Source organism: Lithobates pipiens, unplaced genomic scaffold, assembly GCF_037356315.1.
Source record: "Lithobates pipiens isolate NorthernLeopardFrog02 unplaced genomic scaffold, aLitPip1_a1.2 Scaffold_3, whole genome shotgun sequence".
Classification (NCBI taxonomy): domain Eukaryota; kingdom Metazoa; phylum Chordata; class Amphibia; order Anura; family Ranidae; genus Lithobates; species Lithobates pipiens.
Genome location: NW_027507790.1, coordinates 254,368,035 through 254,385,075, shown reverse-complemented (window position 1 = coordinate 254,385,075; position 17,041 = coordinate 254,368,035). Strand labels below are relative to the sequence as shown.

The following is a 17,041-nucleotide window of genomic DNA, read 5'->3' as shown; positions in this document are numbered from 1 at the left end:
TTGAAGGAATGGTGTCAGTAGGAGAAATAGTGCCTCATATCAGTAAAAGGAATGATACCCCAAAGGCCGGAGAAAGGCAGGCAAAGGGCCACATCCGGCTCACGGGCCACAGTTTGGAGACCACTGCCTTAAAGGATCAGTCGATGCAAAAGTGATATTTCTTGATATAGGTGAATGGAGCCACCATCTGACTTCTCCTGTCTTGGATCAATGGTGGTCAATTTATGAGGTATCAACTGTGGCTGATGACATCACTAAGAGCCTGTACATAATATTTAGTATACAGTATAATGCTACAGAGGAACGTCAGAGGCTGTGGACATCCTTTAAGGGGGGGTCACAGACTGTAGATGTGCTACAGGAGTGGTTGGAGACTAAAAACCTAGTGCAGGATAGAGACAGAGGCTGGGGACATATTGAGACTGCTAGAGATCTCTATCATCACAGCCCTTTTACAGATCAGTGCTGACCGCTGGTTTCTGTGGGCCACTCAACAAATACTAAATGACAACGGGTTGGCCACTATGATCTTGGGCACTGACGTGAAATCTCCCTGTCTTGATTCCTGATTCAGTTCTTCTGGACATTTTGGGTGTTCAAACTCACTTTTGCACATTCTGACCCTTCCTGTTTCATTCTACATAAAATATATTAAAGAAAAATACCAAGCAGGGATGGTGGGAGCATCCTTTAATGGCGTCACCAGGTGTGCAAACCCAGGTACTCATTGCAAAGATCTCCCCAATCCTCAAGAGACACACTATATTGTCAAAAGTATTGGGACACCTGCCTTTACACGCACATGAACTTTAATGGAATCCCAGTCTTACTCCGTAGGGTTCAATATTGCGTTGGTCCCCACCCTTTGCAGCTATAACAGCTTCAACTCTTCTGGGAAGGCTGTCCACAAGGTTTAGGAGTGTGTCTATGGGAATGTTTGACCATTCTTCCAGAAGCACATTTGTCAGGTCAGGCACTGATGTTGGACAAGAAGGCCTGGCTCACAGTCTCCACTCTAATTCATCCCAAGGGTGTTCTGTTGGGTTGAGGTCAGGACTCTGTGCAGGCCAGTCAAGTTACTCCACCCCAAACTCACTCATTTATGTCTTTATGGACCTTGCTTTATGCACTGGTCCAAATTATTTTGTGGAGGGCGGATTATGGTGTGGGGTTGTTTTTCAGGGGTTGGGCTTGGCCTATTAGTTCCAGTGAAGGAAACTTTTGGGTGTGAGCATACCAAGACATTTTGGACAATTTCACGCACCCAACTTTGTGGGAACAGTTTGGGGATGGCCCCTTCCTGTTCCAACATGACTGCGCACCAGTGTACAAAGCAAGGTCCATAAAGATATAGAGTCCTGACCTCAACCCGTTAGAACTCCTTTGGGATGAATTAGAGCGGAGACTGCAAGCCAGGCCTTCTTGTCCACGTCAGTGCCTGACCTCACAAATGCGCTTCTGGAAGAATGGTCAAACATGCCCATAGACACACCCCTAAACCTTGTGGACAGCCTTCCCAGAAGAGTTGAAGCGGTCATAGCTGCAAAGGGTGGGCCATCTCAATATTGAACCTTACAGACTAAGACTGGGATGCCATTAAAGTACATGTGCGTGAAAAGGCAGGTGTCCCAATACTTTTGACAATATAGTGTATAATGAACTGTCAGAGGGTTTCACACTCCAGCATCTACCAGACTCTGAATATCAGCTTTGGGTAGACTGATCCTTGAACCAGGAAACTGGACTGGCATATAAAAACCCTGCACATACTATTTTAATTTGGTATCAAGCAAACTTTGTAAACTCCTCAATAAACATAATAGTTAGAATACTGTGCAGAGTTTTATCTTGGCTAAAAAGTTTGTGGGGAAAAACAAGAGGGGTAAGTGGCCAAACATTTGTGGACACAAATTTTTGAGTTCTAGTGTTTCCATGGAAGGGCGCTGCTAAGTAGTAGTTAGTTACATTCGAGCAGACATGTTCTGTAATATTAAAGACATTTTGTAGCTCATCCATGAACTCTGCATAAGTATTAATCCTTCAATTCATGTGGCCAAAAGGTGTAAATTGTTGAAACCCTAGATTAACACCTGTGCAGACTTCAACCATCAAGAAGTAGTTTGTGTAACTAGAATAGGATGGTTACACAACCTTCACACCTCTCATTCTGTTCTTGGACAATCAGCCTTGATACATTTCATGAAGATTATATTAAGGTAAAGGCTACCTGTGTTGATATAAATGTTGGGGCATCTTCCCAACACTCATTCACTAGAACTGAACGTGGATAAAATAAGACACATCTTCAACATTACAGAAAAGTCAAGTTGAATGTCACTAACTACTACCAGATATACCATGACCTAGATCAGGGGTCTCCAAACTTTCTAAACAAAGGGCCAGTTTATTATTCTTGAGATTTTAGAGGGGCTGGACTGTGGCCAATGGGAGTAGAAAATGTCCCAGCATTGGTAGGAGGAATATTGTCCCATCATTGTTGTCAGTAAAAAGAATAGTGTCCCATCATTGGTGTCAGTGGGAGGAATAGTGTCCCATCATTGGTGTCAGTGGGAGGATTAGTGTCCAATCATTGGTGTCAGCGGGAGGAATAGTGTCCCATCGTTGGTGTCAGTGGGAGGAATAGTGTCCCATCGTTGGTGTCAGTGGGAGGATTAGTGTCCCATCATTGGTGTCAGTGGGAGGATTAGTGTCCCATCATTGGTGTCAGTGGGAGGATTAGTGTCCCATCATTGGTGTCAGTGGGAGGAATAGTGTCCTATCATTGGTGTCAATGAGGAATAGTGTCCCATCGTTGGTGTTAGTGGGAGGAATAGTGACCAATTGTTGTTGTCAGTGGGAGGAACAGTGTCCCATCATTGGTGTCAGTGAGAGGAATAGTGAGTGACCAATTGTTGGTGTCAGTGGGAGGAATAGTGTTCCATCATTGGTGTCAGTGGGAGGAATAGTGTCCCATCGTTGGTGTCAATGAGGAATAGTGTTCCATTGTTGGTGGGAGGAATAGTGTCCCATTTTTGGTGTCAGTGGAAGGAACAGTATCCCATCATTGGTGTCAGTGAGAGGAATAGTGTTCCATCGTTGGTGTCAGTGGGAGTAATAGTGGCCCACCGTTGGTGTCAGTGAGAGAAATAGTGTCCCATCGTTGGTGTCAGTGGGAGGAATAGTGCCCAATTCTTGGTGTCAGTGTAGGGAATAGTGTCCCATCATTGGTGTCATTGGCAGGAATCGTGCCTCATTGTTAATGTCAGTGGGAGGAATAGTGCCCAAAGGGCCAAATAAATGTCACAGTTCGGAGACCACTGACCTAGATAAAGGAGAACCTTCACAGACATTGAAGGGTGCTGTCAATACTCTACACACAAAGACATGATAGACATTGGTGCCCTTCCAACCAGTTTGGAGATGGTCTTTTAATATTCCAATATGACAGTGCCTTTATGCGCAAAGTCAGCTCCATAAAGACATAGTTAAGTATGACTGTACGCCTATGTGCAAAGTCAGCTCAACCCTACTGTACATGTTTGGGCTGGGTTGGAATACCAACTGTGAGCCCAACATCATGACATGACCAAACAAATGCTCCTTTGGCTGAAGGAGCACAGTCACACGCCAATATTCTTATAGAAAGACTTTACTAAACAGTAGAGACTGTAACAGCTGCAAAGGTATGGAAGGTGGGGGGCAACTCCATATTAGTGGCCATGGCTCTGGAATCGGATGTCCACCAAGCTCATATAGATGTGATGGCCAGATGCCCACAAACATTTGCCCATATAGTATGTTAAATTTTACTTTTAAACATGGTTATTTCACTACCCCCAACTTATCCTATGAAAGTTTCCAAAAAGTAGAGCGGTGCTGTAAAAGGTAAGAAAAAAAAGTGAAAGTTGAGAAATTAACATAAAACAAAGATTTTGGAATCCTACTTCCTCATTATTGTACTTCCCTTTCCTATCCTGACATGGTGTCTTAAAAGCTTTAATGGCAGATGCTGGTACATACAGTGTGTGCTATGTTGTTTTATGTGCTTTGTCGATTTGTGGCTGTCCAACCAGTGCTGATGGCGATGGATTATTTTCTGTTTGGCTTTTCCATTATCTTTAACACTGACGCAAGTCTTAAGTAGCAGCGCTGGCGAGAGCCAGACCGCCTGGAGGCCTTATCCTATGAAGTTTGCTCAAATCAATTATTGCATAATTTCATTTCCAAAAGCGGCATATCCATGGCATGTGCAGAAGCTGACTCCTAGCTGCATGTGCCCGTGTGTACGCGTAAGATACCCTTACTGTGCATATGGATGAAGTTGAAGATTTCCGAAGGCATGGCATGGAAACCTGGTCGAGGCTTCACGTTGTCATAGTAGTGGTGAGTAATAAAGACCCCCGATGGGTTCATAGGGAAACCCCAAAATCCGTAAAGGTGGACCTCATCACACAGCTCCAGAGCAGCTGTTACCAGGATCAGTCCGCTGCTGATGCGTTTAGCACGCACACCTTGGATGAGCCAGAAACGGGAGACGTTGATGAGATACTGGGGATGGAAATAGAAGACGGACTGCTGGGACTCAAAGTCATCCAAGACGTACTTAACTCGGATGGACACATCCGTGTTGCGTGTGTTGTAGAAGGCAGGGAGGAGGATAGAGGCGTTCTCAAAGCCCTGTAGAACGTCGTAGAAAGGTTTTCGCCATTTCTCCAGCTTCTGGAACCTGAAATCCAAGGAACAGTCATCAGCATCCAGCCTTTATTAGTCTTATAGGGAAAATGATACTTTGCCAATTCATGACAATGATGGTGTCTGCGGATAGCCCACCCATTACAAGTTATACTCACCAATCCAAGCTCTTTTGCTGGGGCTTCTGGGTATGGAGGAGCATGTGACCTCTCCCTTGTGACCCTGGTCACGTCTGGGTTGCCAAATGCTACGCCTGGTGTGATCACAGCGGGAGAAAGCCTCCGGCAGTGCGCATGAGCGCCCCCTACCCCGCAGAGGTGCCAACCTGTAGCAGTAAGACTGCTAGGGTGGACCTTAAGTGGTTAAAAATAGTCCGAGACCATAGAGAATATTAATTTGTATCATAAACCACATTTTTTTCTTACTTTGCAATTCAGGATGAAACCGCTGTCAGTTTTTGGTGTAGTTTATATCCTTGGGAGATTTACCTCCTCTATTTGTCTTGGTGACGGTTGTCACTGAAACAGACAGTGATGATAAATTCAATATTTTACCTTTACAGCACTTAACCTCTCCCTTAGCACTTAACTTCTTAAATATAAAACTTAGCCTATCTCTTAAACTTAAAGCAAATGCTAGGGATAAATACTAGACATGTGCGATTAGATTCGTACGAATGGAAAATTCGCAAGAATTTCCGGAAATTCGTACAAATCCGAAATACGAATTTTTATACGAACTTCGGATCCAAATTCCATTACAACAGAATCGGACAGAATGTTGGTTAACTACGATTATTCGTTATGATGAAGTTAAAAACCCCAGGAAGTCAGCACAGCACAGGGATGGTGGGAGCCCCTCATAATGATAAATTCATCATAACGAAAATTCGTAATTGTTACTAAATGTTGACAAACCTAAAAGTTAAAAACCCAGGAAGTCAGGACAGCACAGGGATGGTGGGAGGCCCTCATAATGATGAATTCATCATAATGAACTTTCGTAATTGTTACGAATAGTTTACGCATCTACCGAAAATTCCTATTTCATACGAATCCGAATTGAATTTCGGACATGAATTAATTATAATACAAAACGGAACGAAACAAAACAACATTTTTTACGGCGCACATGTCTAATAAATACCATTTACCCTTGCAGTGGGTCTTCCTCCCCCCTGAAATGGTTAACTGTTCCTCTTGCTTATGGCATGATAAGCAAGTTGATAAACTTACCTTATTCATCGCTCACTCAGCAGCTGGCGCTCTCCACTATTGTCTGATACTCCTAAGTTATGGATGGCACCTTGGCATTTTTCCATTTTTTTTTTTTTTCAAAATGCTTTTTGGGGGCCAGTGGGTGGTGTCAGTAGGGCAGTGGATGGTGTAAGTACAGCATTCCGTGCGGCAGGGGAGAAAGTTGCAAGCATCGATCTCCCTGTATAGCTTTTCAGCTGACAGACGCTTCTCCTCCTCTCCCTCCCGCAGCTGTCAGCTGAACAGCTATACAGGGAGATCGATGCTTGTAAATGTCCCCCCTGCCACTCTGATCACCCCAACTGTCAGAGAATCATCCATGGGTGCAGTGTGGGTCACAGTGGGCTCCCCTCGGGGTCTGTGTGCAGTGAACACATTGCACCCATGGATGATACGCCACTGCCATAGTTACAAGCTTTATTTTCCACTTATGGACCATATGAAGTTAACTACCTTCCAGTGATGGTTTCACACAAGGCTCCTTTGCCTTTTCGGGTTTCAGCTGCACAGCGGTCAGCACTACAACCTCGCAGCACTGGGGTCCTGGTTAAGACACTACAGTATTTGAATGGAATTTGTATGTCTTTCCTTCTAAACTTCAAAGACAAGCTGGTAGATTAATTGGCCCCATTCCAACTTGGCCCTAGTATGTGTGTGCATGTATATACGCATGTGAGATAGGGACCTTAGATCGTAAGCTCCTTGTAGCCACAGTTTGATGTGATTGCACAACACCTAAACAGACGGCACTATATAAATACTCGTAATAAAGAAATGCATGAGAATTTCTCACCTTTCTGTTATAATGCTCGGGTTGATTGTCACCACATCTGTCTTCATACCGACATCTGCCACATATTTTTCAGAGATGGGAGGTAAATTGCACCTTAAATCATAAAAATGAACACGCTGTTAAAGGAAGATTATAGAAGATTCTGCCAATTTCAAGTGTGAGAGGCATTTAGTATGAATACCTCCTGTGCAAGTAGGAAAGAGTTAATATTGTCAGTGGGAAAAACAGAGCTTATGGTTGGAGTCACTGGGAAGAATAGAGCTCCACTGTTAGTGTAAGGCTGCGTACACACGCGGGGACTGTTCGCTCAACTTTGTCCGCTGAACAGTGTTTCGGCGGACAGTCCGCTTGTGTGTGGGCTTTCAGCGGACAGTTTCAGCGAACAGTCTGCTGAACAAAGTTTTTCGGAATTTCCGAAAAACTGTCCGCTGAAACTTTGTTTCAGCGAACAGTCCCCTCGTGTGTAGGCTTGTTCGTCAAACTAAGTCTCGCGCATGCTCAGAAAGAATTTACACGCCGAAGGTTGCATTGCAGTGTATAGGACGTCGTTTTCTAGTCCCGTCGTACGTGCCGTTCACGTCATCGCGCACGGTTTCAGCGGACTGTTCGTTCATCGTGTGTGGGCAAGTCTGTCCATGCTAATTTTGAGCGGACTGTCCGCTGAAACTGTTTGACGGACAAAGTTGAGCGAACAGTCCCCCAGTGTGTACGCGGCCTCATAGGGAGGATTAGTGCTCCATAGTAGTGTGAGTGGGCAATATAGTGTGGTATAGTATATAGTTGGTATATATATAGTAGGTGCTTCATATTTGGATCAGTGAGTAAAACAGTGCCCCATCATTGGTGTCATTGGGAAGAATAGTTCCCCATCTTTGGTCTTGAGTGAAAGGAATGGTGCCTTATTGTTGGTATGAGTGGGAGGAATGGTGAGCCCATCATTTGCATCAGTCAGAGGAATAGTGCTCCAACGTTTGTGTCAGTTGAAGGAATAGTGCCCCATTGTTGATGACAGTGTGAGAAATAGTACCCCATCGACGAGATGTCAGTGGAAGTAATAGTACCCAATTGTTGGTGACAGTGGAAAGAATAGAGCCCCATCTTTGGTGTGAGTGGAAGGAATGGTTCCCTATTGTTGGTATCAGTGGGAGGAATAGTTCCCCATTGTTGGCGACAGTGTGAGAAATAGTACCCCATTGTTGAGGTGTCAGTGGAATAAATAGTGATCCATTGTTGGTAACAGTGGGAAGAATAGTGCCCTATCATTTGTTTCAATGGCAGGCATAGTACTCTTTGGTGTAAGTAAGATTTGGCAAGGTTTCATACCCCATACTGCTCCTCTGTTTCATGGCAGGAGGTATGCAGGTTCAGTTGAGCAGGAGGTCCACAAAACAGTGCCCCCTACAGTACATTACTGGGGTGTGGAATGCTCGATTCTCCAGGAGCCTCTGTGGTTGCTCTTCATACAGCAGCTCCAACATACAAGGAAGGGGCTCAACATTTAGTGGGCCCTAGTTTGAACGTTGTTGCAACGAATCAGATTTCATTGAAAAACAATCCCCTATTCCCCTCTTGCCCCCACCCCCCTTTTTTTCAATATGATTCAGGGATGGAGACATACAAGCTCCTAGTAGTCATTGTCTCATATAAAGTCCCAATACATTATTTTATAATCAGATTCCATGTTATTGAAGTAAGATATATAAAAGATGATGAATATAATTCTTAAGGCTTTGGATATACACGCTCAACACTGAGGGCCAGGCAAAGATGGGAACAATTTGAATATAAAATTACCTGAAGACAAAATCTGCATTGTCTATTTCTTTTCCACATTTGCTTTTTTTCAGTATCCCTCCATTGCCCACCACAGCACACTTCTTAAACTGGGAGCGAGAATAAGGCATATCCTATGTGAAATAAGACATGACAAGCATCATGATAGACCCAACGGCACATGGACCTGGAAGTTCTTCCTTAATAGGGCAATGAAAACGTCACAGAGAGTATATATTACCGTGTGCCGTCTGACACTGCGGACATTCTAAGATACCTTGGGGAATATATTGAAGATTTCAGGGCTGATCTGGAATATACCACTGGTGTCAACTTCATATCGGAGTTTTGTCCCAAGTGGCGTGTTCTTCTGGGTGGTGAAAAGCAAAGAAGGTGCATTGCAACATCTGGAGAGTGCATTTCTGGAGCAAAACACAAAAGCAGCACATGTTACATCTCTATAGTAAAATGCTCAATGTCTTAGGAAACAGTTTAATAAATGTATACTTTCATCCTGTGTACAGTGACAAGATGGCACTTGCATTGGGTTTTGGAGAAGAAAAAGGCTGCGGTGCTCATCACCCTGGAGTAGCAGTCCAGCCCAGGCATGCCCCAGTAACTCACTTTGGGGTAACTCATTGTGTTTTTAGTATAGCACTATGGTCTCTGCACTTTCAGCAGAGTTTTTTTTCTCCCCACCTTCCTTCTGGCCTGGGTCTTTTGGCTGAGATCGGAGAAAGTTTTAGGCTGGGTTCACACATGTGCAGTGCGAATTTCAGGTCTGCTTTTTTTTTTTCACTGTGAATTTCCAAAGTAGCTATTCAATGGTTCAGCTGAGATTTAGATACGGTTCTGATGCGAATTTTAGGAGCGGGCAGCCGCCGGCGCACTTAAAAATAGCTGAATTTTAAGCAGCGGCCCGGCAAGCCTGCTGCCACGTCCTTAACAATAACTCATCAGCGGGTTTCCGGCTGACAGCTGATTGTAAACAAAGGAATTGCCCGCATTAAAATTTGAGAAAAAAACAGCGTGGGGGTGATTCCCAATCCAAACAGCGTAGCGGTCATCCCCAATCCAAAAAGCGTAGGGGTCATTCCCAATCCATTGATTTTGAGGGGAACCCCATGCCAAAATGTAAAGAGAAAAAAAGGTGTGGGGTACCCCCCAAATTCCATACCAGACCCTTAGGAGGTCTGGTATAGATTTTGAGGGGAACCCCCACACCAAAATGTTTTTAAAAATTGCGTGTCCCCCCCCCAAAATCCATGCCAGACCCTTATCCGAGCATGCAACCTGGCAGGTCAGGAAAAGGGGGGACGAGCAAATGCCCCCCCCAAACCATATAAGGTCACATGCCCTCAACATAGGGGGGTGCTTTGGAGTAGGGGGTCCCCCCCAAAAGTATCTTGTCCCCATGGACGGTGGTTGTGGGGGTCTGCGGGCATGGGGCTTATCGGACTTTAAAAGTTCTTAGATCCTGCACCATGCACCATGTGAATGAGTATGGGGTACATTGTTCTAGATCAACAAGTATTCTCTGTACTTGCTCAAAATGTCCATAGCCTGCAAAAATTAAAACAAATGCAGCCACCACACCTAGGGACTGATAAGCTGTACTATATTATATTACTGTTCTTGAGTTTAACCTCTAGGCCCTGACGATATGCAAAGATGCAGCCTCTCGGCGGGTGGGCCTTAGCGGCGAGAGGCTGCATATTTGCGTACCAATTTGCAGACACAACTGCGCCAAGAGCGAACCGCCACAGTTACCGGCGGCTAAAAGCTCTCAAATGCTTCTTGCGTCATCTGAAATCCCTTAAAGGGCCAGGAGGCACCAGCACAAAGGGGGTTAAATACCCTTTAACAACCCCTGTCCCGCAGCCCATCCTTTAAGTTTTTTTTATTTTGGAGATGCGTAAGCTTGTACCCTGTAACCTTTTGCTTATTTAGTCTATCTTACAAATAGAGCTTCCTTTGATAGCATATTTAGTTACATGTACCGTACTTTCATTTCATAGGTATTAGCTGGGAAGAGAAAAAATATTACAAAAAGAAAATTTTCTGCAACTTTTTGTCAACATAATTTAGTAATAAGTAATTTAGTAAAAAGCTTTAGGAGCAAAGTCAGGGTTCGCTTTTAAAATTCTGATTGTTTTCCATTTTAGTGGAAGTCTAAATGCAAGATTAAAAAAAATAAAAAAACTATTTGAAGACCTAACATAAATCCCTTCCCGTCTACAATCTGCATATTACCATTCTCTGCCACAATGCCCCATGCTGAGGACATGTTATTTTACTTCCTTCTCTTCCCTGACACTTTGCACAGCTGTTGGCTCTCAATCTTGGCTTCCAGTCGGGGCCCGTCTGACATTTAGGAACCAGTCAGAGAGGTTCCTATACAGTGATCCCTGTGATAACCGTCAGCTCTGTAGGCTCCACTAACAAAAATAAAAGCCTTGAGCCCACAGATGACCATGGCAGTGCTCATACACTAGCAAAAGATAGATAAGATTGCGCTATGGACAAATTCCACCCTTTCGCCACACAGGCAAGGGGAAAAAAGAATATATATATAATGTAATATAGTGAAATATAGATAAATTAAAAATAAATTATAGAATGAACTAAAGGGGTTAAAGCTGCCTGTGCTTGAGACCTGTCCCTAATAATAGGAATAGGTTAGAAATCTAAAATATAAATTAAGCTTTGGCGCTAAAACCTTTTTGTGCACTGTGAATACTAAAATCATATATAAGTGTAAGATGATCTATTATCTCTGCTGGTGCTCTGGAGAATATTAAAACAAATTGCGGTGGAAACCTCTTAAAACCACTGTATACGTGATAAAAAATGCGTGAAAAAAGAAAAGAGAATGTATGTCTGTTGATTTACACCTCAAAAAATGCACATATGTATTGGAAAAGTGGTGAATCAATCACATAAAAACAATTCTACTGTGCTCGATAAACATACATAAACCAATATCTGAAAAATCATATGCAAATATGTTCAAAGTGATAACGTTTTGTGAAAGTACCCAGAAAAAATAATAATAATAGTAACAAAAAATCTTATAATGTCCAACGGAAATTTTCAAAGTCGCATCAACCAGTTGCTGGAAAAACGCATGGAACTTTCATCAAATGAGGAAGGTAGAGTAAAGTGACTAGTGCAGAAGGATTAAATACATTCCTCTCCGGTGCGCCACTCTGTGTTAGGCAAAAGGTATGTATATGTGCTCACCAGACAAAAAACCCTCAATGGGTTAATCGAGCAGCCACAGTATGAGCCACTGTGCAGCTTTCTTTGGGCTCTGCTTCTGCTATGCTGGGGAGATGCTTTACACTTTTCCTTCCACAAGTAGTCCGTTTAGCAATTATGCATGAAGGGAAACAGAAGTACAAACATAGTGCAATACTGTTGTTTGAACGTTTTTTTGTTTATTAAGAAGTCAGGTTACTCACAATATCCAAAGAGACAAAATCGCTTTCAAATTAGCCGCGCCGGCGTTACTGCTTGTATGTCAGTGTAAGGTGCACGTTCTAGGCCACGCCCTACGCGTTTCGTCAGAGCGACGTCATCTGGAGCTCCAAGGCTCCAAGGCTCCAGATGACGTCGCTCTGACGAAACGCGTAGGGCGTGGCCTAGAACGTGCACCTTACACTGACATACAAGCAGTAACGCCGGCGCGGCTAATTTGAAAGCGATTTTGTCTCTTTGGATATTGTGAGTAACCTGACTTCTTAATAAACAAAAAAACGTTCAAACAACAGTATTGCACTATGTTTGTACTTCTGTTTCCCTTCATGCATAATTGCTAAACGGACTACTTGTGGAAGGAAAAGTGTAAAGCATCTCCCCAGCATAGCAGAAGCAGAGCCCAAAGAAAGCTGCACAGTGGCTCATACTGTGGCTGCTCGATTAACCCATTGAGGGTTTTTTGTCTGGTGAGCACATATACATACCTTTTGCCTAACACAGAGTGGCGCACCGGAGAGGAATGTATTTAATCCTTCTGCACTAGTCACTTTACTCTACCTTCCTCATTTGATGAAAGTTCCATGCGTTTTTCCAGCAACTGGTTGATGCGACTTTGAAAATTTCCGTTGGACATTATAAGATTTTTTGTTACTATTATTATTATTTTTTCTGGGTACTTTCACAAAACGTTATCACTTTGAACATATTTGCATATGATTTTTCAGATATTGGTTTATGTATGTTTATCGAGCACAGTAGAATTGTTTTTATGTGATTGATTCACCACTTTTCCAATACATATGTGCATTTTTTGAGGTGTAAATCAACAGACATACATCCTCTTTTCTTTTTTCACGCATTTTTTATCACGTATACAGTGGTTTTAAGAGGTTTCCACCGCAATTTGTTTTAATATTCTCCAGAGCACCAGCAGAGATAATAGATCATCTTACACTTATATATGATTTTAGTATTCACAGTGCACAAAAAGGTTTTAGCGCCAAAGCTTAATTTATATTTTAGTGCTCATACACTGTGTCATCTTTTTAATAATGCAACAGTCAGATACAGTTGCACTATAAAAATAAAAAAAATTACATTTTTGAAAATTTGTTAGCCTATAAATTTGGAAGAAAAAACAAAAAACAGTTTACCAAATAAAAATTATATATGCCCTTAAAACTTATGTATAAAATTAATTTAGGTATGTAAATGAGTTACTGTTGAGTTACAGAAGCATGAAAAAATTTGGCCTGAACGTCTAGTCACCAATGGCCTCTGGGCACAAATGAGTTAATAAAAGATCAAGTCACCTTTGTGTCACAAGGAATTAGTGTGATAAAATTATCTTCAAAGGTTGGCAGTCGCAAAAGTTCTGTATCATGCCGTACATGGTTGCATGAGTGAGTGACCCTTACCCAATAAACAGAGGTGTCATGCAGAGATTCCATGTTTGTTTTTAGATCTTTTTTTTTTTTATTACATTTTTAACTTTGAACATTGAGATGTCCTTCAAGGTCAACGGGATGCCCACAATTTTTGGCAATACGTCTCCTTGAACAGGGAGGCCCACACTGATGCTTTCCGATGCAGATGCTGGTACACATGTGGCACTTTTGTCCTTCCCTCTTTTTTCCTTCCCTCTTTTTTACAGAGAAGTCAATGGCCAGACTCCACTCACACCGAGATTTTCCAATCTCTGAGGGAAATACCATGTGCCCCTGATGGCTGGAGCATACCGGACTTACTTGAAAGTGTTGGCTTCGGTTACATTCATCTCCCACTTGCAGATCTGAAGGCTTTTCCATCTTTCAAACAGTTCCGTCTCTTTCACCCTGCAGTAAAGAGAATTTCCACACGTCAGAATATCAATAAGATTCTTACTTACCATGCAATCTGACAAAAGTGTGGCAATCCTCCAATGGAAGCTGTTACTTTCTAACATCTGAAGCTTTACTAGGGTTGCCACCTTTTCTTCAAGTCAAACCCGAACACTTTAGCGGTGCACAGCAATTTTTTTTTTTTATAGTATAAACTATATATATCATTTTTCTATTAAATAAAATTTCTAATCATATGAAGTTAATTAATAACAAGAGTCCCCCTTTACATCAGAGTCCACAGAGTTCCCCTTTTACATCTGAACTTGCAGAGTTCCCTTACACTGTAAAGGGGGACTCTGCAGACTCTCATGTAAGGGAGAGCTCTGGGGACTCTGACATAAGGGATGCTCTGGGAACCATGATTTAAGGGGGAACACTGAGAACTTTGATGTACGGAGAGGACTCTGATGTAAGGGGGAAAACTGTGGCCTCTGGTATAAAGGGAAACTCTGATGTAAGGGGTGCTCTGATAACCCTGATTTATGTATGATTTATGTATAATGTGTCCGGGTTTGAGGCAGTCTGAAACCCAGACGCATGATTCCAAACCCGAACTGTCAGGGTGATCCCCGTACAGGTGGCAACCTTAAGCTTTACTGTTAGGCCTTGTTCACACAGGGAGTACATAACCATATGCCCATAGATGGCTGTGTTTACCCATGTCTATCCAGGATGCGTTTTGAGTCACCTGCACCGGCACAGATGCATAGCTCCCAACTATCCCTGATTTGGAACAAAGTCCTTCCGTCTCTCTTTCCTTCTCATTTGTCCCTCGTTTTGGTCTGATCTATATATTTTTACAGTGCATCCAGAAAGTATTTACAGTGCTTCACGTTTTCTACATTTTGTTATGTTACAGCCTTATTCCAAAATGCATTCAATTCATTAATTTCTTCAAAATTCTACAAACAATACCCCATAATGACAACGTGAAAGAGGTTTGTTTAAAATCTTTGCAAATTTATTAAAAAATGAAAAAAAATCCCATGTACATAAGTATTCACAGCCTTTGCTCAATTCTTTGTTGAAGCACCTTGGCACCAATTACAGCCTCAAGTCTTTTTGAGTATGATGCTACGAGCTTGGCACACCTATTTTTGGGCAGTTTCTCCCATTCTTCTTTGCAGGACCTCTCAAGCTCCATTAGGTTGGATGGGAAGTGTCAGTGCACAGCCATTTTCAGATCTCTCCAGAGATGTTCAAGTCTGGGCTCTGGCTGGGACACTCAAGAACATTTACAGAGTTGTCCTGTAGCCACTCCTTTGTTATCTTGGCTGTGTGCTTAGGGTTGTTGTCCTGTTGGGAGATGAACCTTCACCCCAGTCTGAGGTCCAGAGTGCTCTGGAGCAGGTTTTCATCAAGGATGTCTCAGTACATTGCTGCATTCATCTTTCCCTCGATCCTGCCTAGTCTTCCAGTTCCTGCCACTAAAAAAATCCCCACAGCATGATGCTGCCACCACCATGCTTCACTGTAGGGCTGGCATTGGCCAGTTGATGAGTGGTGCCTGGTTTCCTCCAGACATGACGCATGTCAAAGAGTTCAATCTTTGTTTCATCAAACCAGAGAATTTTGTTTCTCATAGTTTGGGAATCCAGGTGCCTTTTGGCAAACTCCAGATGGGATTTAATGTGCCTTTTAGTGGAGTGGAGGAGGAGTGGCTTCCGTCTGGCCACACTACAATACAGGCCTGATTGGTGGAGTGCTGCAGAGATGGCTGTTCTTCTGGAAGGTTCACCTCTCTCCTTAGAGAAACGGTGGAGCTCTGTCAGAGTGACCGTCGGGTTCTTGGTCACCTCCCTGACTAAGGCTCTTCTCCCCCGATCACTCAGTTTGGCCTGGCGGCCCGCTCTAGGAAGAGTCCTGGCGGTTCCAAACTTCTTATATTTACAGATGATGGAGGCCACTGTGCTTCATGGGACCTTCAATGCCTCAGAAAATTTTCTGTACCCTTTCCCAGATCTTTGCCTTAATACAATCCTGTTTCGGAGGTCTACAGACAATTCCTTGGACTTCATGGCTTGGTTTGTGCTCTGACATGCACTGTGAACTGTGGGTCCTTATATAGATAGGTGTGTGCCTTTCCCAAATCACGTCCAATCAACTGAATCTACAGATCCAGCCCACAGCACTGCTGCACCCGATCTCTCCCCTCTCCGCCCACACTGTAGTGATCGGTACAGAGAGGGGAGAGAGGAACCGGACATGACGCCGGTTTGTTTACAAGTGATCGCTCTGTCATTTGATTGGTACCTTTAGGGTGGGATAGGGCTGTTTATGCATTGCTATACTGCATATGAACTACTATTGAGAAATTCAGATAGTTTAGGATTAAGAGAGGATGCACATCAGTCCAAGAATCATTGGTTGAGCCTAATAGCATAGATTTGGAAGGTCTCCCCCCCACTCCCCCAAGAAGTGGGGGCTATCCAGCTTGAGAAACCCTAATGTACAAAAGTCAAGAGCAACAGTCATTTCAAGAGTACTAAGTCCTTTAATAATAACATGAGTAAGAACAGCCAGGCTCAGCGCTCCCGCTAGGCAAACTAGGCAGCTGCCTTGGGCGCACTGCTGCCTAGGGGGTGCAGCCAAGGCTGCTGACTTCCCCACTATCCTGGCTGGGGAACACAAGGGGCTGAAGAATGCCACCCTACACAGGGCTGGGGTGCTGACTGACTCTCCAGAGAAAGCAGCAGCCGTAGAGGACATCTGTCACGGCTGCTGCGGAGGAGTTCAGCATGGCAGCTCAGCCTGTGAGGAGGGCGACAGCTGAGGAGACAGGCATAGCTGGGAAGGCGGAGGAGGCTGGCAAAGCTGGGGAGGTAGAGGAGGCTGGCACAGCTGGGGAGGCAGAGGAGGCTGGCACAACTGGGGAGGGGAGGAGGACAGTGGGGAAGGGACACTGGGGAGGCGGACACAAGGATAGCTTTGGAGTCGGGCATGAGGACATCTGGGGGGGCTGAGGAGGTGGGCACCATTTCTCAGGTCTCTGGACTTGGAGAAATTCTGCTGCCCCTGTGAGTCCGCCCTAACCCTGTTGTAGTCACCCGCATCCTAGGCAAGACTACCAACAACCCCCCCCCCCCCCCCCCTCCCACCCAGGGCGTCTAGCTGGACTCAAAAGTTCCTAACTAGAAGTAGGCAGAGATTTCATGAGAAAACAT

General features: G+C 43.8%; 1 protein-coding gene across 2 annotated transcripts in view; it reads right to left on the bottom strand.

The window, feature by feature from the left end:
• Positions 1-3,919: 3,919 nt before the first annotated feature.
• The window catches only part of ST8SIA5 (ST8 alpha-N-acetyl-neuraminide alpha-2,8-sialyltransferase 5), a 100,988-nt gene continuing 87,866 nt past the window's right edge, over positions 3,920-17,041 (bottom strand). For both annotated transcript variants that reach the window (XM_077463057.1, XM_077463058.1), the window contains 5 exons: positions 13,743-13,829; positions 8,792-8,936; positions 8,536-8,648; positions 6,742-6,834; positions 3,920-4,726 (listed from right to left, as the gene is read on the bottom strand). In XM_077463057.1, coding sequence (XP_077319183.1) covers positions 4,264-4,726; positions 6,742-6,834; positions 8,536-8,648; positions 8,792-8,936; positions 13,743-13,829 — 901 coding nt within the window. In that variant the 3' untranslated portion in view covers positions 3,920-4,263. The remainder of the gene's footprint in view (positions 4,727-6,741; positions 6,835-8,535; positions 8,649-8,791; positions 8,937-13,742; positions 13,830-17,041) is intronic.